General features: G+C 34.8%; 1 protein-coding gene across 1 annotated transcript in view; it reads left to right on the top strand.

Annotated features, from left to right (window-relative positions):
- Nucleotides 1-26720, top strand: part of LOC132693091 (transmembrane protease serine 11C-like) — a 51923-nt gene extending 25203 nt beyond the window's left edge. Inside the window, exons 6-10 of the mRNA XM_060655871.3 lie at nucleotides 14878-14916; nucleotides 18423-18594; nucleotides 19774-20033; nucleotides 21277-21419; nucleotides 26456-26720. Of these exons, the coding sequence (XP_060511854.1) occupies nucleotides 14878-14916; nucleotides 18423-18594; nucleotides 19774-20033; nucleotides 21277-21419; nucleotides 26456-26617 (776 nt within the window). The 3' untranslated portion in view covers nucleotides 26618-26720. The remainder of the gene's footprint in view (nucleotides 1-14877; nucleotides 14917-18422; nucleotides 18595-19773; nucleotides 20034-21276; nucleotides 21420-26455) is intronic.
- The last annotated feature ends 559 nt before the right edge of the window (nucleotides 26721-27279 follow it).

The raw sequence follows: 27279 nt of genomic DNA, 5'->3' as shown, positions 1-27279 counted from the left end.
TCACTCTTAAGTACAATGTATTTTTTTTATTTTTTTTTAAATTCCAGTGTAGTTAACATACAGTGTTATACTAGTTTCAGGTGTGCAATTGCATAAACCAGTTCTTATTCTTGGTCATCTAACAGTATTGTGAAAGACAGCTTCTAAAAGGCAGGGACAAGTGTCCCATAATATTCATTCCCAGGATAATGAGTGTCTCTCTGGTCTTCATAAAAGGACAGCCAACGCTCAGCACAGCTAAGCTCAGCTATCAGTTCTCAGCTACAACAAATTTGACCAAGGGCAGAAAAGTATCCCTGCCCCTATAGGAAGGACTAAAAGGATGAAATGTTTGTGAAAAAAATAAATCTAGGCCAAGGGTTCATTTGCGTAGAACATCAAAAGGATCAAAAAGCAAAACCTGAACATGCTTCTCCTGGATAAGAAGTCATCGTGTTGTTGAAATGTGACTCTCCTCAGGTTATTAGATGCTTTCTCTTAGAACCTTCCTTCTCACACAGCTTATCCTGTGTGTGGTGACCTCGAAAGAACAGAGAAATAAAGCAGATCTGCAAATTAGTGAAAAACCAATCTGGCTTCTTTTTCTAAGTCTAAAGTCAATCATCCCAAATAAAAATCCTTTAAATTCTGCCCTCCATTTTAACATTAACAAAGAAAGCATGTAAGTCCATATCTAACTTAAAAAATCGCTGAGAGAGGTTGAAATCAAATATTAGGAAATATTAGTTTTAACAGTTATGAAGTACTGTACAAATACTTTTGCTAGGCACTGCGGGGACTTGAAAGAGAAAAAGAGTATTGTTCCTCTCAACAAAAAAGTTTATAAAATAAATAAATACATATACAAGTATACACATTTAACCTCACACTGATTCAGTGTATATGAAAGACATAATTGGTATCATTATTACACAAATACGTTTTAAGTTTATCCAGTAGAAACAGTGTGATGTGGATTGGACCTAATGCTGTCATCCGCTGGTAAAATCAAACAGCAATTGCAAGTTCCTAAATGAGAACAGCTGAAAACTGGTTTTGTCAACAACATGCCCCAAGCCCAGGTTTCTCAGTCAACAGGTGTGTAAACCCTTGTCATCACTTTTGGCCAGCAGTCCCAGCAGAGGACAGATTCCTTTAACACGGGTCTCAGAGAAACCGGTTCCTTTCCTTCAGAGCACTTTCCAGGGTTTAATTACGTATTCACTAAAATGATTATTTGATTACTGACCATCTCTTCCATAAGTCATGTGCTTGTTTGCTCACCATTACATCTTCAAGCCTATGCAGGGGCTGGCATATAGCAGCAAGTGATTGTTGGCTGAACTGATGAATTCCACAATATCAAAGCTGCAACCGAAAACCAAAGTAGGAGAGAATATATATAGCCTTTCGCATCTAAGGTTCCACAAAGAATTAAGCCCTAACAAAAATGATGTGAGTGCCTGTTGTCAGTTCTCTTAAGGATGATACATAGGATGATTCCGGATTCATAAAAGAGAACTTCAGATAGATAAAGAGGATTAAGAGTACACTTATCTTGATGGACACAGAGTAATGTATAGAATTATTGAGCATTATACTGTACACCTGAAACTAATATAACAATGCATGTTAATTATATTTCGGGGGGGAGTTCATTCATTTCATAAAAATGAAAGCTCCCCACGGCGTTAGAGCTTAATTCTCTTCCAGAATCCCAATTAAGGAGGGCTGATCGCAAGTCTGGCACATGTAGGCAGACACTGCCACTCCCAGATTTAGGATGGAAGGAGTGCTTCAATTATTGAGAACCATGAACACAATGTTTACTTTAATTTTCCAGTCATTCTTGAATTCCAGGAAAAATGACATTCTACTACCTTCCAAGGTACTAACAAGCAGTATTTATGGGACTGTATCCTTCAGTGATAGAGAATGTTTTCTCCATCAATTCTAAACTGAATAGATCAAAGATTTTCAAGTTGACTGGTTAGTATAAAACCTAGAAAAACCATTGATGGCATAGTTTTCCCCTGCCCATGAAAGAATAGGTTCCTAAAAAATCTCTTATAAGGCAAATTCCTTAACCTAATACCATTGACTTCAATGGGAAAAATTTTTATGCATTCCAAAACACCTGAATTTATATTCACTTATGCTTAAACCCTATCACATTCTTTTAAAATAGAGATGATAACTTCAATAGGTAAAATTGGTTAACATAGCCAATTTTCCTTTATTACTTATTTTATAAAATGACTACTTCCATGATCTTGTTATTTTATAGTATGATAACCAAAACAAAACATATATATGATACTTAATGTTTATGTAATTTAAATTTTAATACACAAAAGAGGGGAGAAAAAAGAACAAGTAAAACAATGCAAATGATATCTCACTATGATGTACTTCACTATCACTGCCATAAACTATCACACCAAGAGCTAAGGAAAAAATGTAATGCTAGACTAGATGTACCAACTACACAACTGCAAGAATGACCAGATGGTGGCCCTCTCCTGAAAGCTCTGGAAGGAAAAATTCAAGTCATTCCTTGTAAATGTGAAGAAATGCCTCATAAGCATTTTAAACGAAATACCTTATAAAGTTAAATGCTCATAATTTTAATAATCATATTTAAAAATAATAATCATTTCAACAAAAAATACCTTGTACATACTGGTACACTTAATTATCTATCGAATAGGTATGAGAAATATTTTAAATATTTATACTAAATCATAATTGGTTAAAGTAAAAACTCAAATTATGTGGAAGTAATAGAAAGAATAATAACAGAACTTTATATACAAGGATGACAGTCCTGACTCACTATTAAGAGTTTTATGAGAAGAAGAGTGAAACTCTGGCCTACCACTCATTTGTGAGCAGCTGGCCAACACTGAGATATGGATAATGATTTAGTAAAACACACTTCTTTCATGTGGCTTGATCCTGAGACAATGCATGCCTTCATTCGTACCATGCTTTAAGGAACTGAACTAACTAATCATACTTTGATAAATCCTAGAGGACATTTTTAAAAGCATACTATTGCCCACAGAGAGTCCTTTCTTAACCAAGAGCCAATCTTAAGCTCTATAAACCTATTTTATCAGCAAAAGGTTTCTTAAAGTATTTTAACTAGTGTAAGACCTTGACCATTCAAAATTCCTTGGAAATAAATCTTCTAAAAAAGCAAACTTTCCAAAGAGTTCATATTTTATCTTTTTAATAAAACACAAAAAGTCTCTTTAAAATTATTTTTTCAAAAATCTTTCTCAAAATTTCCACCTACTTTTCTGACATCGCTATGGAATTCATTAATATATAGTGGATATTGGGGTGCCTGGGTGTCTCAGTCAGTTAAGCATCTGACTTTGGCTCAGTTCACAATCTCGCGGTTCATGGGTTGGAGCCCCACGTTGGACTCTGTGCTGACAGCTCAGAGCCTCGAACCTGCTTGGGATTCTGAGTCTCCCCCTCTCTCTGCCCCTCCCCTGCTTGTGCTCTCTCTCTCTCTCTCTCTCTCTCTCTCTCTCTCAAAAATGAACGAACAAACGTTAAAAAAAGAAACATTAAAGTATATATATATACTATTTTATATATATATATATAAAATATATATACTTTTTATAATATATATATATGTATATATATATATATATATACACACACATATATATATATATATATATACATATATATATATAGTGGATATTGTAGTGCCCTAAGGGCATTTAGGGAAATGTAGGGTTATTGATGCCTTCAATAAATGATCCCAAGTGTTCAGCTCTCATATTTATTCTTTATATTTTCTTTCTCATACTTCAATGTCAAGCAGAGTTCTTGATGTCACTTGTTTACTCTATGTTCTTTCTTCTAACTCCTCCAAATCTATTTACATATTTCACAGTAACTTATACATAAAAATTAGAAAAGCAAATAGCCTTTGTTTGTTTGTTTTGAGAGAGAGAGAGAGCAGGCGAGGGGCAGAGAGGGAGGGAAAGAAAGAATCCCAAGCAGTCTCTACACTGTAGGCATGGAAACTGACACATGTCTCCATCTCATGTACTGTCAGATTATGACCGGAGAAAAGCAAATAGCCTTTGAATGAGGGTATTTAATTAATTAATTAATTATAATTTATTATATGTATAATTAATTATTAATTTATAATATAAATTATAATATAAATATATTATATTATATCCTTAATTAATTATATAAGTTCTAGTGAGTTATTTTTTTAATGTAACTTTTGGCTCGTCAGACACCATCATTTCCTGATTCTTGACTTTATTCCAGAGAAAATGTTGCTAAGTCTCCTGAGAAATGTGGAGCATTATTTCTGATGGTATTTCAAAAGGTCTTCCAATAACCCTAGATATTTAATTAAAATAATATTTCTTTAAGTAATTTTAAAATTCAACCTTGAGCTTAGAGTTTGCAATATACAATATTGAATAACACAACTATGTATTAGACACACCTGGAACACAGACATGTCCTAACTGATATCCAGTATCATCCATCTGAGGTTGGGATAGATCTGTATGATGATTAATTTTAAGTGGCAACATTGCTGAACCAGAGGATGCCTAGATATCTGGTTAAACATTATTTCTAGGTATACCTGTGAGGATGTTTCCAGAAAATATTAACATTTGAATTGGTGGACTGAGTAAATCTGATTGCCTTTCCCAATGTGGATGAGCATAATCCAACCTATTAAAGGTCTGAATAGGATAAAAAGATAAAGGGTAAATTCTCTCTCCCTCTGCCTGACTTTGAGCTAGAATATTGGTTTTCTCCTGCCCTTGTTCTGGGATTTACACCATTGGAAGTCTATTTCCCAGGCCATTGGATTTGAACTGGAATTACATCACTGCTTTTGTGGGTGTCCAGCTTGCAGATGGCAGGTCACAGGACTTCTCAGCCTCCATAATTTCCTGTGAGCCAATTCCTCCTAATGCATGGATGAATGAATGAATGAATGAATACTTCTATTTCTCTAGAAAACTCTAATATAAATTCCCAAAGTGCACTTCCAATCACCATCAAGCCCAAATAATCTTAAGTTTGAAACGGGTTTCAGACAGCCTATTTGCCTCACATAATCCTAAAAGGCCAATTGTACATATAGCTAGACTAATGCTCTTGTCTCTCTTCATATTTGTCCTAGCTTGTTTGCTTTCATTTCCCAAGAACCTAAGCCTTTTTAGCCACTGCACTCATGTCCAGCTTGAGTGAGTTATAACATAATCAAAATTAAGAGTGATGAGTTTTAGGTTAAAGAACTCCATTTTGGGAAAAGAAAAAAAAAAGGAGAGAGAGAGAGTTCCACTTTGGGGGTACCTGGGTGGCTTAACTGGTTAAGCGTCTGGACTCTTGATCTCAGCTCATGTCTTAATCTCAAGGTTGTGAGTTTAAGCCCCACATTGAGCTCCACACTGTGCATGAAGCCCACTTAAAAAAGAAAAAAAAAAAAAAAAAGACCTGCACTTTGGTAGGGTACATTGAGATCCATTCATTTTTGAAAAACACAAGGTCAAAGCTTTGGTTTCTAAAATTTCATTTGATAATATTGTGTAAAATGAGCTACAGGGGAGAGTCTTTAAGCAGAGAGATTGGTTAGAAAATAATTAAATGGTATAAGTGCGAAGAACTGAAAACCTGAACTGTCATAGTGAAAACAGTATTAGAATGGAATTGACATACCTGATATGAGGCAAAACAGTGAGAGAAATTGAATACAGCATCCAACGTTTAAGTCTGAGTAATTAGTGGAATGATAACTTCATATAGAAATAGCATACAATAGAGAAGTAGAATATAGGTGATTGGCTTACATTTTGAGTATTAGATAGAATATACCTCTCCAGATAAAGTTATGTATCAAGCATTTGGAAATAAAATATTGGTCCTCTGAAGGAAGTTTGGGTCTAAAACCATAAATATGATGGTCATTCCCATAATATAATAATGAAATACTAAAAAAGAATAAGATTGCTAAGAATATAAGAAGATGAAAAGAGGAAGAGTCAAAGATAGAGTTTGGGGGAATATTTTCACTTATTAAGAAGAAAAAAAGAGGAGTCAGAATTTGAGATTATAAAAAAAATAGATGAAAAGGTATGAGAAAAAGTTTTATAAATATGCCATATGGAATACATGAATTTACCATCTAGGAAGATGGAATAGATGTACTTTTCCCTATTCCCCCCACTAAATACACCTAAAATTCCTAGATATTATATATAAAACAAACTTAAGAAGATCCCAGACTGAGAGGTGACCTCAGGGCCCAACAACATGGTAATGAGTCCCATAAGTTTGCTTCATACATTCTAAAATGGGAGCTGAAGAAGCCAGTGATCCAAAAACTCCCAAGAATGCAGGGGGTTGGGGGGTGGGGAAGGCTTGCTTTCGTTAATCAAAAGACCAGAAAAGCATCAATATAGCAAGATAGAATGCTTTTAAACAATAACTGCTCTGCTGCAGCCAAAACACCATAGGAAAAAAACTATGGCTTTACCCCAACCCATGGTAGCAAAAGCTACATGGGGATCCTCTATTTCCACCCTTCCTGGGCTCTAATTAAATATATACAGGATTTATATACTGAAAACTACACAGCACTGATGAAAGAAATCAAAGAAGATGTAAATAAATGAAGAGAAAAATCATCTTCATGGATTGAAAGACTCAACATAGTAAAGATGTCAATTGTCCCCAAATTGATATACAGGATTATCTTTTTTAGAAAAAAAAATGTAGGAGAAATCTTTTGTATCTAGGGCTAGGTAGAGTTCTTTGGAACAAAAGCATGTTCCAAAAACAGGAAAATTGATAAACTTCATCAAAATTAAAATTTTTGCTCTGCAAAAGTCTATTAAGGATGAAAAACAAGCTACAGACAGAAAAAAAAATATTTTCATACCACTTATCAAAGGACTAGTATCTAGAATATATAAAGAACTCTCAAAAGTCAGTGAAAAAAAACAGTCAATTTAGAAACCAGCAAAAGACGCAAAGAGACATTTAACCAAAAAGAATATACACATGGGAAATAAGCACATGAATACGCGTTCGATATTATTAGCAATTAGAGAAATATAACTTAAAATTACAATGAGGGGTGCCTGGGTGACTCAGTCAGTTAAACATCTGACTCTTGATTTTGGCTCAGGTCATGATATTACAGTTTGTGGGTTCAAGACCAGCATTGAGCTGACAATACGGAGCCTGCTTGGGATTCTCTCCCTCTCTTTCTGCCCCTCACCTGCTCATGTGTGCTCTCTCTCTTTCTCTCTTCCTCTCTTTCTCTCTCAAAATAAATAAATTTTTAAAAACAAAACAAAAAAAAAACTACAGTGAGATATTGCTACATCTTTATGAAAACGGCTAATTTTTTTTAAATGATGACAAAACCAAATGCTGGCAAAGATGTGGAGAAAATGAATCATTCATATAGCACTCATGAGAATGTAAAGTGTAAATCCATTCTGGAAAATAATCTGGTTTAAAAAAAAATTAAACATACAACAGCCATACAACCCATTAATTGCACTCCTAGGCATTATCCCAGACAGATGATTGTGTTTCCATAAAAACTTATACATGATGTTGATACCAGCTTTATACCTAAATGCCAAAAACTTAAAACAATCCAGATATTCTTCAAGAAGTTAAGGGTTAAACAAATTTGGGTACATCATACCCTGGAATACTACTTAGCAATAAGAAGAACTTGGATGAATCTCTAGAGAGTTACATTGAGTAAAAGAAGTCAATCCAGAAAAGGTACATACTGTATGAATCTATTTACATGAATATATGGAACATTCTTGAAATGATAAAATTATAGAAGAGGAGAACAGATTAGTGGTTACCAGGGACTAAGGAAGGAATAGGATGGAAGTAAGTAGATATGACTATAAAAGGGTAACATGACAAATTCTTGTGATGATCAAAATGTGCTGTACTTTGACAGTATCAATGTCAATATCCTGGATATGATATTGTACTAGAGCTTTGAAGATATTGTCTTTATAACATCTTGTAAGATATTGCCTTTGGGGGAAATTAGGGAAAGCATAAACATTATTTATTACAAATGCATCTAAATCTGCTATTTATCATAATAAAATGTTGGATTTTTTAAAATTACATTTAGAAAACACACATTTCTTGGAATTAGATCTTAGATGTCCTGATGAATTTGGCTCTTTATCTCTCGTATTCCTAACTCTCTGAGTTACTGTTGTAACAAATATGCTTTAAATGAGTCATAGCATGAATTTTTTTAAATGTCTTTGAGAAGTCTGGCAATCTTTTAAGACTCTGAAAAACTAGCACTATGGAGTTACTCCCACTAAAATATAATAATAATATTTTATCTTCTATTCCAGCAACCTAAAGTCTTTTCTTATTGAGGTATAATTGACATTACATTCATTTCAGGTGTACAACATAATGATTCAATATTTGTATATATTGCCAAATGAACACCACAATAAATTTAGTTAACATCTGTCACCATACATATTAAGAAAAAATGTTTTCTTGTGATGAGAACTTTTAAGTTCTATTCTCTTAGGAAGTTTCAAATATGCAATATGAACTAAAGTTACCATGGTGTACCTTACATCCCCATGACGTATTTATTTTATAACGGGAAAATAATCCCCTTTTGACTCCCTTCACCCATTTTGCCCACCTCTCCCCACCCCACACTGATTGATTTGCAGATCCTTGCATCCATGGAATGAATTCCACTTGATCTTTTAATGCATTGATGAATTCAGTTTGCTAATATTTTATTGAGGATTTTTGCATCTTTATTCATCAGGAAAATAAATTTTTTCATATGACATCTCTGATTTTGGTATCAGGTAATACTGGCTTCATAACATGAGTTTGGAAGTGTTCCCTCCTCTTCCATTTTTTGGAAAAGTCTGAAAAGGATTACTATTAGTTTCTCTGTGAATGTTTGATAGAATTCACCAGTGAAACCATCTGGTCCTGGACTTTTTAGGGAGCTTTTTGATTACTGATTCAATCTCCTTATCAGTAATCAGTCTGTTCAGATTTTCTATTTCTTCATGGTTCAGTCTTGGCAGGTTGTACATTTCCAGGAATGTATCTATTCCTTCTAAGTTGTCAAATTTGTTGGCATTATAATTTATTCATAGCAGCTTCTTATGATTCTCTATTTCTGTGGTATCAGGTGTAATGTCTCTTTCTACTTCTGATTTTATTTATTTGAATCCTCTCTTTTTTTTTTCCTGGTGAGTTTAATTAAAGGTTTCTCAAATTTGTTTATCTTTTCAAAGAACCAGCTCTTAGTTTCATCATTTTTTTCTATAGTCCTTTTGGTCTCTATTTCACTTATTTCTTCTCTGATATTTGTTATTTCTTTCCTCCTGGTAACTTCATTCTTCTTCCAGTTCCTTGAGATGGAAAACTAGGTTATTTGAGATTTTTTTCTTGATGTTAAAATCTTTTGGCATTCATTCATATAAAATTGTAAAGATACTAAAACTATGAGGCAAAACCACTTTGATTCTTCTTTTATATTACTGATGAATTAAATATGACTCTTTCCTGCTTCTATTAATGCAATATACTTTAAATAGCTGAAAGTACCATATACTAGATGCCAGTTTTAATGTTTTTTCTCCTTAAAGTGATCTACTAGTAGATACATGTATCTACTGCTACTGTAAAATTCTTCCTTATACTTTAGAATCATATAGCTTTTTTATCATTATTATTAAGTTTCAGATCAGGTTTCAGATTAATTATTCAGATAAATTATTAAGTTGTGCTTCCAAGAGCTTTCATTAAAGCTCATAATGTGGAATAATATCAATAAAGGACAAGAAAAGGCATTCAAAATATGAATACCTCTTTTTTTTAAAAAGGAAGAAATTTCTTTACTTAGTCTGTCAACTCAGGTCAGGAAGAAATTTAAACTTAAAGATTTCAGAAATATTTTCCTAACCAGTTTTTCCATTCTTGGTACCTTCTACATTCTTGTCTCTTATGTAGAATTTCTGAAGAAAAACATGAGTCCTATATGTTCTGAGTAAGAAGAGAATAGTTGTGGTTTGTGTTTAATGACAGGTTACTTGTGCAACTTCAAAAGCCATGTAATTGTCATAAATTTACTCATCAGTATTGCATAAAATAAATCTATAAATTCTCTTATGGTTATCATTGGGTCAATTAACCAATGCCTCAATATTTTTATTTTTCTTGTTTTTTTTTTAAAGTATATAGTTCCAGAATAATTTATTTTTCTGTAGAAAAATACGTTTAAAACAAGCAACTTAAGGGACACTCGAGTGGCTCAGTTGGTTAAGCATCCAAATTCAGCCTAGGTCATGCTCTTGTTGTTCCCAAGTTCAAGCCCCACGTCGGGCTCTGTGTTGACAGCTCAGAGCTGGAGACTGTTTCAGATTCTGTGTCTCCGTCTCTTTCTCTGGCCCTCCCCACTCATTCTCTGTCTGTCTCTTTCTCAAAAATAAATAAAACATTTTTAAAAACTTAAAGAAAAAAAGCAATTTAAATAAATTCCAGAGAAAAAAATTTAATTCTTTCAGCATGAATAAAATATCACAAGACGATGGTTATTTTGCATCAAAAACTAATATATGCAAATTGGCAAGAGCAAAAGCTAAGAAATCATATGAGAAGAGGGAGTTAATAAGAAAAACTTCTTGGGGCACCTGGATGGCTCAATGGGTTAAGTGTCTGACTCTTGATTTCAGCTCAGGTCACGATCTCACATTTTGTGAGATCGTGCCCTGAGTGGAACTCTGTGCTGACAGTGTAGAGCCTGCTTGGGATTCTCTGTCTCCCTGTCTTTCTGCCCGTCCCCCACTCTCAATCCCCCTCTCCCCCCCCCCCACCCTCCATCTCAAAAATAAATAAAGAAAGAAAAAGAAAAGAAAAACTTCTTGGAGAAGCTACCTTTCAAGACAGGTCTTAAAGAAAGCCACAGACATGAACTGAAAGAAATCCACGAAGTATTCTCTGCTTGGTGTTGTACCAGAGCTAAGCCATCAAAATGCAGGCCTTCACAAAATGTCTAGGTACCAGGGAGAACCAAAGTGAAAGTGCTACCCTAAATATTAACTTTCTCTCCAATGTGTGTCCTCAAAAGGACCCCTTAGAAACACAAGTGTGTCATGTCAAAAGCATAAGGTAGATGTTATCACTTATATTTTCCATTGCTCACTCTACCAGCATAACTGTCTAAATATTTTCCCTAGCACATGTCTTGTCCTCTCTTCATTACCAGTGGTCTTTTGTGCTACTATCAAAGCTTAAAGTCAACAATGGCTAAGTATAGAAGAAGCACAAATAAGATCCAAATAAGTTTGGATTTTTCACATTTCTTGAAATATGCATTAAGATTAGAAAAATGGAGTGAGTTTCTACCTTAAAAACTACTACCTGCATATATAATTGGTTATTAGGTTTAATTAATTTTAAATATTTAATTAATTTTAAAAGGTTTATTAATTTTATTAAAGGATTTTATTAAAAGATGTATTTATTATAATTAACTCTTAAAATATTTTTTAATGTTATCTTCAGAGTCAAAATGGCAGACATATTGAAGATATGTACTGTAAAAAAACTAATCTACATCACTCTGAGGAATGACAAATATATAATGTCTAACCACAGAGATAATTTTCAGTCTAATTAGAAACACAAAGAAAAGCATTTATTGAGGTTAAGTATGCAGCCACATGACTAATCAAAACCTTCAGTGTGTAAAGAATTCAGCTTTTGTTCATCCACAGTCCAAGTCCACAACTCTGTTCCTTTGCCTTTTAATTCAGACCGGTCTTATTCACACTCCTTTTTGGGGGGGAAGTTAAGGGGCAGGAGATGAAATTATTATGAATGAACTTCCAAGGTTGACAATTCCTGTGTGATAAAACAATTCTAGTAGCTGCCTTGCTCAGTAAATCCATGCCCATTTATAATTTTAAAGTTTTCACAGACCTAACACATGAAAATTTTTAAACATCCCATAAAATACATTCTGTAGCAGAATTCAGTTAATCTCCTCTATATTTTTAATGCTAGAACCCCAGGGAAACTATCTGAAAAGTAGGATTAATCAATTTATTTAGCATTTGGACTCAGGTAAAGTAAATAAATTCACCTGAGTAGAGTTAAAGCTCAGGATCTATGAAAATTTATATTATAAATGTGTCTACTGCTACTGTAAAATTCTTCCTTATACTTTAGAATCATATAGCTTAGTTTTCATTATTATTAAGTTTCAGATTTTTTAAGGAAGAAACTATTCACTGGATATCAGACTGTTACCAGTACATCCAAATTTGCATATCTTTCTAATTCCAGAAAGATAGCAAATATTAAATAATTGTAGATTCAAAGCCCATTTAGAAAGCACCTAGGTATCTTTTCTAATTCAGTGTTCAATAATGAGTGAATTATGGCTATTTTTGCCCCCAGTTATTTTTAATAGCTTGACTCCTTTCCAAAAAATGTTTGTCATCAGCTATTCCTAGTTCCCCTGCTACCCCTCGATACTAAGTGACTTTTCTTGGTGCATCCAATTTTCTATGCCCAAATCTGCCATAGCACTAATCATATAATATTAAATTATCTACTTAGTTGTATATCTCTTCCACTACACTCCAAGTTCATTGAGGACAGGGTCCATGTCTATTGTCTTTGATTCCTGGCCCATAGGAGAAGATCAGCACACAGTTCCTGAAATGCTTTTTAAAACCGCTTTGTCTTATTACCTACCCTTTGATGGAATCTCCTTTTGGCAAGGGGAATGCCATTGTTTGTTGTCACTTCCTTTATACGTTACAGTGTAAACAGAGTACCTTAAGTTACAGAGTTGACTCCTTGATTCAAGCATAAATCCATAAGAGTTCTAGCTTTTGAGTGTGAGCCAAAGACTTACAGCAAACACAAATAGCCACAGCAGTGACTCAATCCAAGGAGTGACAGCTTAAATCACTTCCCCCATTTATTGTACCTGTCTTTCACCTACCCAAGCAATAGTTACTCTATTAAGCTCTGGTATAATACAACTATTAAAAGCAAATTATAAGTCAAAAACATTTCTCCCCTTTAGCAAGACATACATCAATAAAGAAACCTCAAAGAAAGAAGAAAGTTCTGTGAACATAGTAGAGTTTTCTAAATAATTAGTTCATAAGGTGTAGCATTTAACATTTTTCCGGTCAAGTTACAGGAGTATAATCATTTCCCAGACTTTTGATATGGTTTTATATATTTTACTAACCACACAAAGCTCAAAATGAAACCCTAAAGGTATCATGTCCAATAAAAATTAGCTTCTGGAAGGCAGCTATGAAGGATTAGGTGGAAATGAGCCACCTTTCTGTTTAAGTGGGTGCGGCTCATACCTACTCAGTCCATCTGACAGTTGAATTGGTCCTGCCTTTTTGTTCAAACAAGTTGACTTTCTGGTAAAGAATTCTTTTGTCCCCTTGATTTGTTGTGCAACCTAATGTAAGAGTGTGTAACTATAATTGTCATATATAAATGGATACTCCCTCCTGGATTTATAGAAATGCAAGAGCATAATAAAAATGAACCTCCATTGGCATATATAGTATTTAACCTATAGAGCAACTGATGATTCATTTTTTGAAGAGAAACCCTTAAGTAGGAATGGCTAGTATATTTATAGTTCTCTACATCTGAAATTTGGGGCATAATTGTGATTCACTTGTTCACCCTCTCCCCATATACTTTCATCATGAATTAAACAGGTTTGCAGTTCTGCAGAGATTTGGGGCCCACAACAAAATCATCTATTGTAAATCTCATTCTGAAATATTCCCTAGATGTCTAGGAATGAGTAGACAATATTAAAGTCCGCTTTATTACTAATTTTTTTATCCAAAACAAATTGGCATACTTGAGTGTTCTGAATAACTGAAACCACACAAAGGGTATTAATTGTAAAAGGATCAAAATATACCAAAATGCACTCCACACCAAAAAAAAAAAAAAAATGCACTGCATAAATAATGTGCATAGTCTCTCCTAGTTATTAGCATTATTTGTTATGCTATCTGGTTATTTCAGTATCTAAGCCTGGTTTCTCAAAAAGCAGAGCCTGAGACAGACTCACATGTGGTATTTGATCTGAGAAAGAGTAAAAGGCAAAAAGCATAAAATAAGGAGGGAGAATTTCCAACATCAGGGGCAACTCTAGCTCCATCCCATAGAATCTTCTGAATTATATATCAGAACTGTGCTCCCCAATGACTAACAGGGGAAGAATTTGTCCATTGACACTCATCTTACACCAGCTCCTACAGAGTTAACTCCTACATTTCCTATTGTCCATCTGGGAATGTCCAGCAGTCCCCTTCTGGCAGAAAGTGAGAAGCTAAGGTGCTAACTTGAGAAGGGCATGTGCCAAATTACTCCTGAGTAAAGTGAATCCAAATCTGTATGAAATCAGTCACCATATTGTGGCTGATTTTAGATATGGCCAAGAGTATTTAAAGTGGTACAAAGACTAATGTTAAATACATTCATTTACCTGGTGACTTGGAATCAAGATACAGTGAAAGATCACCATTTTTATATATTTTAGTACTTTTTAGGACCCAGACCTTTTTTTCAACTTATAATGGGGAACTTGAGAGTCTTTAGAAACAGAGGAATGAATACTAAGATTTTATTTCTCTCTATGCTAATCCATGACCATAGAAAGCATATAGTCAAAACTGAACAAAATGATTGTTTACAGAATAATGTGTTCCCCAAAACAAAATAATTAGTATTAATTAATATTTTAAAATGTTCAGAAATGTAAATATTTTTTTCTTTTTCTTTGACTTTTAGACATTGAAATGCCAACAGCAGAAAATCTTCTCAATACCTGTAAGTTCATTGACAAAGAGTTATTTTCTAATGAAATTTAATTCCTTGGATGGCAAAAAAGAACTTCACTTGACAGTCAATACAGTGTACATAAAGATGTAAGGGAAGCCTGCTTTCAGAAACTTGTAAAAGGATGACTGTGGTTGATCTTAAATTGACTGATACCATGGATTTTAAATGAGGAAGACATTATTACATGCCATAATGGCAGAGGGTATCTAGGGACAAGCAGTGATAATTAAGAACTTAGGATCTAAAACCAGCTACACATCAGTGTTGAGCCCCAGATAATACACTTACCAACTGGGTGAATTTACACAGGTTATTTAATTTCTCAAACCTTCAGTTCCAAGCCATTGTGATGATAAAAGAAGGCAGCACAAGTAAAGTACTTACAAAAGTGTACAGTTCATAATAAGCACTCAGTAGATTTCAGCTATCTGTATTTTTTATTCTGCCTATAAAAACTTCAGGCCTAGGAACTCTCTGTGGAATTCTGATGATACAAGCCAAGTTCAGTGTGCTGAGACTTACATGCAGGCAGCTCCCTTGCTGGCCAAGGCATTCTGCTTCTCTTCTCCCAACCACTGCCCAGGGAAATCTGATCCACAGGGTTGCCAGAACTTGTAGCAGGCTGTCAGAGGAGCACTGCTCTTACCTGGGCAATGAGACTAATTCTGGCAGCTGGAAATCACCCTCCAGAGCCAAGCAACACCAACGTCATTGGTCCTTACTACCTTTCAGTCACAGCATAGTTATTTCTGAGCAACCTGGGCAAAACTTAAACACAAAGCTGTATTGGATTATTTTTCTTTCTGATATATTTTTACTGAACAACCCTCAAGGAACTTAATAAGACATTTTAGGCGTCCCTGGGTGGCTCAGTTGAACACCCAACTCAATTTTGGCTCAGGTCATCATCCCAGGGATGTAGGATCGAGCCCTGCATCAAATCCCATGTTGGGCTCTGCACTAAGCATGAAGCCTGTTTAAGATTCTCTCTTTCTCTCCTCTGCCTCCCTGCCCAACTCCCACTCTCTCTCTCTAAAAAAAAAAAAATTTAAGACATTTTAAAGTCAATTATTCCAATTAAAAAATTTCGTACTGATACAATCAAAATCCACAATTAAAAATTTGTCAGGTTGATAGAAAAGGGGTATACAAGACAGGAATAAAAACAGTAGTAGGAAAGAGACTGGCCAATTTGTATTCTCTCTAGCCAGAAGACTAAGCAACCATACAGATCAGCATTCTGAATTTGATTTGACCTATCTGAGGTTTTAATTATATTTTAAATAAAAAGTAAGGGGGGGGAGGAAGGCAAGAAAAATCAAACAGGGTTGAAGAAAGAATAGAGTTTGGTACATGACAAAGTATGTTAAAATACAGTCATAAATGGGATGCAAGTTACCAGGGTAGGGAGGCTGTAAGAGCTTGGTAGATTCTTTGATGTTTCTGAAAGTATCAGCCATCAAGTCTCCATTATATTCCTTAAATTCTTGAAGTTTACCCTGTGACTTGATATAACAAAAGCTCCAAGGTGTCATGTAAGATTTCAGCAGAGGTAATAACAAGGTAATGCTGCAGAGGTGGCAGCCAGAAGCTTAACAGACACAACAACCATGAGTAAATGGGAATTCAGGACAGAAATTAATGGACAAGTATAAATTAGGCTACAGTTCTGAACAAATGCACAAACAAGAAAGTGGAGTCACACAGGGGAGGTTCTCCAAGCCCACAGAGAAGCATCTTTGTTTTTATATTCCTCTGAAGGAAGTTCAGTAAAGGCCAACTTCCTTTAGGAGTTGTCCAAATGGAAGGGAGGATAGGGAAGAACCATTATACCTTTGGGTTCTGAGTTATTTGTTTTATCCTCTGTAGATTCCATGATAAGGGAGTGGAAAGAAAGGAAAAGAAAAGGGAGTTATAGTCAGTGGGTCAATATGAAAGCTCATTCAAAAATAAAAACCACAAAGGCTCTGCTTCAGCTAAGTGGTTTTATGAAAAGGATGCCTTAACAACCTGAGGTTTAGACTGCATCAAAGAAAACAATCTAGAATCAGAATCAATATACAAATTTAAGGACTTCAGAGGGTTAGTGAAGATCTTTTTAAGCCTGTATGTCCCTCCGCTGTGTTTCTGGTGCCTTTCCACCTTCAGGAAAGAATATCTCAAGACACATCTTAACACATTTCTGTGAAGCAGTTGACCATCTAACCTTTCCAATTAATTTAAATGTTCTTGTTCATGATACAAATACCTTTCTCTAATTCAGAGTTGCTTAACCTTAACACTATTAACACTGTAGGCCAATTTGTTTGTTTCAGGGACAGTCCTGTGCCTTCTACATTTTTAGCAGCATTCCCAACCTCTACCAATAAATACCAGTAGTGCATCCTCCACCCCAATTATGACAACCAAAAATATCTCCAGATATTGCCAAATTTCTCCTGGGATTAGGAGTGGAGTGCAAAATTGTCCCTGATTAAGAACCACTGCTTTCATCTATGCCCACTGCACTGATTATGGCAAGTTTTTCTCACTCTAAGTGTTAGGAACATACCCATTACAAAAATGGGTCCTGCAGTCAAATATCATTTTTATTTCAAGATGTCTTATGGGTTATATGATATGGACTTCATTTCTATATACATTTGTTGAGCACCTCATAGGTTATAAGTTCTCTGTGATAGGTTCTAGAAATATGTATATATTTTAAAATATATGGTTCCTGCCCTCTAAAACATTTAATAAGGCTGACAAACTCTAGTAAAAGATACAATAAACTGTTAAGGAACAAGCTCAGTGCTTTAGCTGGAGTAACATGACTTAGTCAAGAGAATCAGAGAGAGACACAATAATAGTGAAGTTGTACTATTACTGCAAATTTGCTTTAAAGACTTAAAGAGTCCAGCAGTTTCTCTGGATCTAAATTGACACTAGAGCATAGTCCTGTTTCAGAGAAGCATTTTACTTTGAGAAAGGGTTGGCTATCTTCATGTGTTATTCCTTTAGGCCAGATGTTATGTATTGTAACTTAAACACTAACACATTTCTGTCTACTCTATCTCTTGTCACTATCCATTGGCATTTGTAGCCATTCACTCTTTCTTATAAATGTTTCAGAGCAATCACTGTGTTAAACAACTGCTCACAAAATTACAAGCCACACATTTTCATATACAACCTAGTAACTGGTTATCAATTATTATCTTCTAAATTCAAACACTTCATTTTATATGCTTCTTATAACAGATCATAGCAAGGTCATACAGACACAGAGAGTTATGTGACTAATGAGGATGGGCAGGTGAAAATGTCAATCTATTTTGGGTGAATTCTCAAAAAATCTCATATCAGCAGTTAGTCCTAACTTCTCCAAGACTATGGGCTTTTCCTCAGTTAACAGTTAATAGTGACGTGTATTACAAGAGTTTGTTAACTATAGCAATGCATGCAAAAGCAATATCAGTATCATTATATGCTAACTAACTCCTTTTGAGCAGGTTGTGGACAACGAACAATAACTCCTTCTGGCAACAAGATTGCAGGGGGCAAGGATGCCCAAGAAGGGGAATGGCCTTGGCAAGCTAGCCTTCAACAGAACAGTGTCCACCGGTGTGGAGCCACTCTGATTAGTAACAGCTGGCTTGTCACTGCTGCTCACTGTTTCATAAAGTAAGCTCTGGACTACATAAAGGCTCAAAGCCACTCATGCACCTGAAAGTCTGAGATACATATCTTTTAAGAACATAGATTATACAACTATGCCTCCAACTATTCAATACTGTGAAGTATACTCTCAAAATTTCTCAATGAATTATCAGTTTTTAAAAAAAGATATATTCAGGGTAGAGCAGGAATTGTCAACAGTGGCACTATTATATTTGGTCCAAATGATTCTTAGTTTTGGGGTGAGGGGTATCCTGTGCATTATAGAATATTTAGCAGCATCCCTGGTTCCCACCCACCAAATGCCCATAGCATCCCCCCAGGACTGAAAACCAAAAATGTCTCCAGTTATTACCAAACTGAGTTTCCCTCAGTTGAGAATCACTAAGCTATACTTAATTCATTTTATAAAGAAACTATAAATCCTAAACTGAACACTATTCTTCTATTTCTTTCTCATCATTATTTCATTTGGTCTTATTTATTTAATCATAAGTATTTGAATTCATCCTGCATCCTCCAATATATATTATAGCCCTATTTGAAATTATTATTTCTTTAAAGGATACATTATTACACCAAAAGTTTGCTTTGTTTTTACCCTTTTTTTTGATGTTTAATTTTACTAATTTCTATTGGCTTTATGTAGCACTTATTGGTTTTATTTGTAAATAAAAATCCCTCTTAAACTTGAGATTTTGAATATGTTCCAGCAACACTATTTTTTAGTGCTTAATAGATAAACCCTTGATTAACAAATAATAGTAAAAGTCATAAGTATCTTCCTATTTATAGTTTTTAAATATTATAAAAGAGGATTTCTTCTATTTCCTTAATTTCCATAAGTTTACTCTGTCCCATAATCTTGCCCACTTTTTATTTAATCTTATGATCTTGTCTTATCATATTTAGCTTTCTAAATATCCTTGAGTCTTTCTGGAGAGATAAAAGGTAGTTTCCATGGCTTATCTCTTAAAATATATCTTATTAAAAAAATAAAATATAGCTTATTGCATTATTCAAAGTCTATTCATGTTATTATTTTTCTCTTACACATAGCTTTACTTTTATATGTTAAATGCACTAAGGTATTCAATACATATCTAATTGTTTTAAAACATATAAGATGTTAATTCCTGCAACTCTGAAATATAGGACTTTTAATAAATAAATCTATTTCTTTAGGGCCAGGGATCCCAAAGAATGGAATGTTAGTTTTGGTCTTCTTTTAAGTGATCCACAAACAAAGCGAAGTATCAAGGATATTATAATTCATGAAAACTATCATTACCCCGCACACGATAATGACATAGCTGTTGTGCATCTGTCCTCGCCAGTATTATACACAAGCAACATCCGAAGAGCATGTCTCCCGGAAGCTACTTACACATTCCCACCCAATTCAAATGTGGTGGTCACTGGATGGGGAACATTAAAGTCTGATGGTGAGTTCCTAACCTTCTTCCATTACATGGTTTGAGCTCTAGGAGTTAAAAAAAAATACTCTGAATCACAACTAAACCTGAGATAGATTTTCTCTGGATCATTTTGAAGAGGATAATGTGCAATGGATTGAAAATTTATCTTCAACCACATTCATATGGAAACTACAATTTCCTAGAGCTTTTACCATAATTGCCCTTAACAATGGTAGTTTTAATAGAAATGCATTATTGAATAAGTAATTCATTTTCTTCCATTTTCTTCATTCATTATTCAATAAATATTTATCTTGATTACCACCTTTATGCCAAATACTGGTCTAGGTGGTTTGGATATATAAATCTATAAAATAGGCAAATATTCCTGCCCTCAAAAGTTTATATTTTTAGTAAAAGAAGACAATAACCATAAAATACAATAAATAAGTAGATTACACAGCATGTTTTATTCAGGTAAGTACCAAAGCAAAACAAACAAACAAACAAGACTACAGAGGTTTGGGTATTTTTGACGGGGAGAAATGAATAGCTCTATGTGAAAAGGCAATACTTGAGCAAAGATCATTTAAATATGTGCATTCCCATGACCGTAGTTATGTAAAGATTTAGTGGCTATTTATGTTCATAAATGCATTGGAAAGCAGAAAAAAATAAATCTAAAATTAATTTTGAGGTTCAGAATTACAGTAACAGCAGAAAATCTTAAAATGATTATAAAATATAAGTTTTGGAATTTGAATTTTTCATTTTGTTTTCTAACATATACAAGTAATAAATATAAAATTCCAAAACAATTCAAAAGGGAAAAAAATCCCATTACACATGGATGAACACACTAAGTATTTCAAATATGGTCATTTTTTAATGTTTATTTTTGAGAGAGAGAGAGAGAGAGTTCAAACCAAGGAGGGGCAGAGACAGAGAGGGAGACCCAGAATCCAAAGCAGGTTCCAGGCCCTGAGCTGTCAGCATAGAGCCCGACGCAGGGCTCAAACCCAGGAATCATGAGATCATGACCTGAGCTAAAGTCGGATGCTCAACTAACTAAGCTACCCAGACGCCCCTAAATGTGGTCATTTTTAACAATAGCTTGGTATGTTCATTGCATTACTACGAAGGGAAACAAAAGCTTAATTAAAACATATGTTTTACATTGATTTGGAAATTGTGTACAGTAGTACAAATAAACTTAGCCAGAGATACTAATATTGACTTCAGCAAAAAGTATACACTTTTCTTCCTTTAGGAACAAGTCCTAATATACTCCAAAAAGGATTAGTGAAGATTATAGATAATAAAACCTGCAACAGTGAAGAGGTATATGGTGGTGTGATCACACCTGGAATGTTGTGTGCTGGGTTCCTGGAAGGAAGTGTGGATGCCTGCCAGGTAAATCCGCCTATTCTATTTTCAGGATTTTTTCCTTGTGTATTTTAATTCCAATTAATTTGTTCAATTTTCTCAAAAGACTGACAATTTTTAAAGGTTTAAGTTTGTTTTGTAGCCAGAGTAATTAATTAGAATTATATTGCCATCTGATAGGTCCTACTAAAATACTAAAGAGCTAAGCCTCTCTTATGGTTATAAGAAGCTGGGAATAAGACTGGGGAAGAGACTAAGTTTGGAATAAGCAGGAAAAAGATGAAGGAAATTTTGGTAAATTTAGTTGGATTGGCCCTCTTTCACTGAGAAACACTCAACTGAATCCAACACCAAACCTAACGATCATGGAGCTTTCTTAATTTGAGTGGCTTCAACACCGTAAATATTTTATTTATTTAATAATGCTTCTATAGCATCTCCATGTGGTAGCCACTGTTTTAAGCTCTTTACAAATGCTAATTTCTTCCAGTTATGACAATTCTGTGATGTATGCTTGTACTATTATAAGCCCTATTTCTCAATTGAAGGGACTGAGACAAAGAAATCAAGTAATTTGTCTAAACTTACACAGGCATTACGTGTTAGAACCCAGATTTAAACAGAGGATTTGGGGCTGCACAGCCTATATTCTGAATGCTACACTAAGCTGCCTTTCCTTATGCTTAATATGCTTCAAACACCTCTCAGGCTGTTTACAAGCAATAGTCCCAGAGTTAACAAAAGTACTACTCTGGTTATCTAGGCGGGCAGAATCAGGGGTAAATCCAGGACAAACCTTATTTTATTCCTTCATTTCTATGCACTACTATGTCCCATACTCTGTGCTAGGTGCAGGGGAGCTAAACGTTAATAAAGCATTATTCATGTACTCTAGGAGCTAGAAGACATACAAACAAGTACTTGTAATACATAATTATCATCTCTCATTACAGATTCCCATCTTTCCAACTCTCACACTAACCCTATTCTTCAAAGTTATGACAAGCTTAGATCTCGATTTTCTCAATTTTCTCTCAGTCCATCACCCTCAGGAATATGACTGTCTTCTAAACTTATGCAGCCTAGAGGTTTTATTATTTCAACCTTTCCATTGCCAGCACCCTAATGACTTCACCATCTTCTACTTCCCCACACCCATGCTAATAATCTCCAACCACAGAGCAATATGACTATTTTATTGGCTCCTATATGTGAACTCCTGAGAACAACTAGGAGAAACCTTGCAGCCTTGTAAACTGGTGTCATATAATCACAGCTGAGTCCTTACCACATTATAGAATTATTGAATGCATCCTTTATATATATATGCATATCCTATATAAGCAACATTTCATTGCATTGTTTGAATGTGTCCCTATATGCTCTTGTATTCCTTAACATATGACATTTCCTCATACTAACTAGAAAAAAAGAAATCATGAGAACTCCTTTAATTTCTTTTCTATATGATAAATTTATATTTGTACCTATCCTCGCATTCTAGGCTCAGCACAAAAAAAAATTTCTTCTACTCTTCAAAGCTAATCTTTTCCCTGTATTCTTCATCCATTCTCTATCTATACAGATATTTGTGCTTTACATTAATTTGAACTTTCTTCCATATTTTCCAAACTGTTCCACTCCAACAATATTCTGCAAATACTATCAGATCTCTCCTTTAGTACACTGTACTCTTTCTTTTTCTGTTCTTGGTCAAATCTTTAAAGAATAGTCTACCATCAGCGTTCCATATTCTCAACTTATTCACTCTCTGACCCACTGCTTGCAGGCTTTTGCCCTACCAGTCCAGATTAGCCAAGATGGTCTAATTGCTAAATCCGATACATGCAGAATGGAAGATGGACTGGAAGCAAGTACGCTAGAGATATTATGATCTCTTAAAATATTTTACCTGAGAAGGGTAAAGAGGGCTTCAACTAAGATACAGTAAGAATGAAGAGGCACTAAGACAGGTGGACAAGACTGTGAGCCTGATTAGAAGTGAGGAAGGGTCTGACTCTTGATCTCAGCTCAAGTCTTGATTTCAGGATCATGAGTTTGAGCCCCGCGTTGGGCTCCACACTGGGCATGGGGCCTACTTAAAACATCATTATCAACAACAACAACAAACAACAGGATGAATATTATTCATTTCTATTTGCTTATGGGTCAGCAATGCAACCCCATCTATTTCTTAATTTCTCTGAACTTTCTGTAAAATCTGCTACACAAAGGCTTTGTATGAAAAGTTGGTTGTTTGCGTGTGAAAAAAAAACAGGGTAGGAATAGGGAAAAGAAAGAATACATGCTAAATTCCATACTTATCCCTGAACAAAGGGAGAGAAGATGTACAGAAGAAAAGCAGGTTTGTGGAGGTTTAAAGTTTGGGGCATGCTAAATTTGAGGTGCTTGTGGAATAACTAGGCATATATGTCCAACGTGCCATTAGAAATCAAAACCTTGAGCTCAGGAAAGAGTTCTGGCTGTACATATATACCTGAAAGTTATTGTCAGCTGGGGAGCAGTTAAGTTCATAAGCAGAGATAGAATTGCTCAGATAAAGAATATAAAATAAGAAGCACCCAAGATTTAGAACTCGGGTATAAATGCTCCTAAGAAGCTAACAGTAAGAGATAAGGAAAACTAAGGGGGAAAAATTAGAAATTGGTATCACAGGGTCACAGGAGTCCAGGGATCAGAACAAAAGGGAATAGTCAACAAGTGACACAAGCCATTCAGTAAGATAAATGCTGGAAAGAGTGTATCAACTTCAACAATTGTTTATTGGCAAAGTTTAGAAGGTTCATTGGTGGAAAGAAAAACCATTTAGAAGAAAGATGAAAATAAGACAAAAAAATGGAAATTTCAATATAGACTACTACTTCAAGCCAGTTAGCTGTGAAAGGAAGATAATTAGGGCAATAGAAGAGGTCTTAAGATACAGAAAGGCTGTCATTTTTTCAGACGGGCAAAACTGAAACAAAAAAAAAGTATATATTCCCGGTAGGGAAAGACAGTGGAGGAAATGAAGACGTTATTAGGAAAAGCAAACAAGAAAAGAGATTATTGACAGAACAGTGTCCTTGGTCCAAAGAACAGGTGGGGAGATCAGCCTTAGAAAGAACTAAATACCTCCATTTATCAGACGATAGTAAATATAGATGTGGGCTGATGCAGGTGAGCTAGAAACTCAAAAGAGACAAGGACAAGAAATGGAGAGATTGCTATCTATTATTCTCCACTTACTCTATGAATTTGAAACCAAGAGATTAGGTTCAGAGTCTGGGAACCTGATTTTTAAAAATTGTAAAATAGGCCTTTTGTACTATTGGTAGGAATGTAAAATGGTGCAGCCTCTATGGAAAACAACATGGTGGTTCCTCAAAAAATTAAAAATAGATTACTATATGATCCAGCAAGTCCATTTCTGGGTATATGCTCAAAATAATTGAAAGCAAGGACACAAATAGAGATTTGTACATTTAATTCATAGCAGCATTATTCACAATAGCCAAAAGATGGAAGCAACCCAAATGCCCATTGATAGAAAAGTGGACAAACAAAATGTGGTATATACATAAAATAAAGTATTAGTCAGCCTAAGGAAGGAAATGCTGACACATGCTACAACATGGACAAAACTTGAAGACACTGTGTTAAGTGAAATAAGCCAGTCACAAAAGGATAAATACTGTATGACTCCATTCATATGAGGTACTTGGAGTAGTCAGACTCATAGAGACAGAAAGTAAAATGGTGGTTTCAGAAGCTGGGAAAAGCAGGATATGGGGAGTTATTGTTTAATGGGTATAAAGTTTTAGTTCTGCAAAATGAAAAAAGTTGTGGAGGTGGATGGTGTTGATGATCGCACAGTATGAATGTAGTTAATGCCATTGAGGTGTACATTTAAAATGGTTAAAATAGTAAATTTATGTTATATATATTTTACATAATTTAAAAATGGATGTATATGTATATGTATATAATACATATAATGTATACATATACGTATATAATGTATATGTACATAATACATATGACATACAAAATAAATCAACTGTTTATGTTATTGGTAAGACTTCTGGTCAACAGTAGGCTCTTAGTAGTTAAGTTTTGGGGGAGTCAAAGGTCATGCTCAGAGTTTTGACTGTGCACCTCTAAACCCCTGCATTGTTCAAGGGTAATTTGTATGCAGATGATCAGAATCAAGGTAACCAAGGGACTGGTTTCATCCAATAGCTGTAGAAATTATTCAGGATGAAGGGAAGGTCTGGAGCAAAGGAAAAGCCAGATGCTGAAGTGTTCCATCATTCTGAAAGAATGGCCTAAACATCAGTAGATAAAAACCATAAGGAGTATAGAGAGTAGTTTAGCCAAATTATACAATTCTGAAAATTGGAGAGATGTTTACATAAGAATGAAAGAGTAATAATCCAATGCTTGTGGTGGGTAAATATAAACCTTACTTTTTTTCTCAACATCTGGCTGAAAATAGGGGAGTTTAGAAAGATAATAAGAGAATTCTTCAGCACACTGATGATTTCATAACCAACAATACTTTCAATATCTCTTTTGGGTAATAAATAAGTTGAAATTTTTCATACATGTTTTCCATTATTGTAGTGTTGTATCCAAAGACATGTATTGACATCTTTCATTTAAATAAATGATTATAGGGGCGCCTGGGTGGCTCAGTCGGTTAAGCGTCCAACTTCAGCTCAGGTCATGATCTCACAGTCCGTGAGTTCGAGCCCCGCGTCGGGCTCTGTGCTGATGGCTCAGAGCCTGGAGCCTGCTTCTGATTCTGTGTCTCCCTTTCTTTAACCCTCCCCCGTTCATGCTCTGTCTGTCTCTGTCTCAAAAATAAATAACAATTAAAAAAATTTTTTAAATAAATAAATGATTATAAGCACAAAAATATTCTATACTAAAATCATTTTAATATTGAAATATCTAGGGTTTTATTTTCCTTTTTCTATGTCTCCCTGTCTTTATTACAAAGAAAAATAAGCAGTATTTTTACCTTTAAACTATAGTAATTGTATGTATCCTCTTCTCCCTAGGGTGACTCTGGTGGACCTCTGGTTGGTGCAGATTATAAAGGCACTTGGTTCCTTGCTGGTATTGTAAGCTGGGGAGATGAATGTGCTCTTCCAAACAAGCCTGGTGTCTACACTCGAGTAACATACTACCGAGACTGGATCTTGTCCAAAACTGGTCTCTAGTGCAGAAGTTCTTTACAGATTAAAGCTTGAGGGACACCTGGGTGGTCAGTTACTTGAGCAGCCTACTTCGGCTCAGATCATGATCTCGCGGTTCATGGATTCAAGCCCCACATTGGGCTCTCTGCTGTCAGTGCAGAGCCCGCTTCAGATCCTCTGTCCCCCACCCCTCTCTCTCTCTCTCTCTGCATCTTCTCTGTTGTGCTCTCTCAAAAAGAAATAAACATTAAAAAAAAAGAAGCTTGAAAATGATCCCCTGTGAAATATTTGTAATTCCCAAGCTACACGTAACTTAGAATCACCTCTCTTTATGCACATTTAATATTGCAAACATAAAGATATATAATTTTAGAACTGTGAAAACTTTTTGTATACTAGACTTTGAAAAAGGGTTAGTGACAGTAATGAACCAGAACATATTATCTCCCCTATACCTCTCTCTAGACTGAAGGTAATTACATGAGTAAATATGGATTACAGTTTACTAAGGAGGTCTTTTCTGCTGATTTGTAGATCTAGGTTCCTTAGGAAATCATAGAAGAGATGTTAGCAATAAAGTCCCTTCTTAGTATATAAATAATCCCCAGCTGAATCACATCGTTGCTACAAAAATTATATATTGATAGGTTGTAGCCTAATGAATTGCAGTAATATAAAAATTTCCA

The sequence above is a fragment of the Panthera onca genome, chromosome B1 (genome assembly GCF_046562875.1).
Source record: "Panthera onca isolate mPanOnc1 chromosome B1, mPanOnc1 haplotype 2, whole genome shotgun sequence".
NCBI classification, from domain to species: domain Eukaryota; kingdom Metazoa; phylum Chordata; class Mammalia; order Carnivora; family Felidae; genus Panthera; species Panthera onca.
This window is presented reverse-complemented; position numbering and strand designations above follow the sequence as displayed.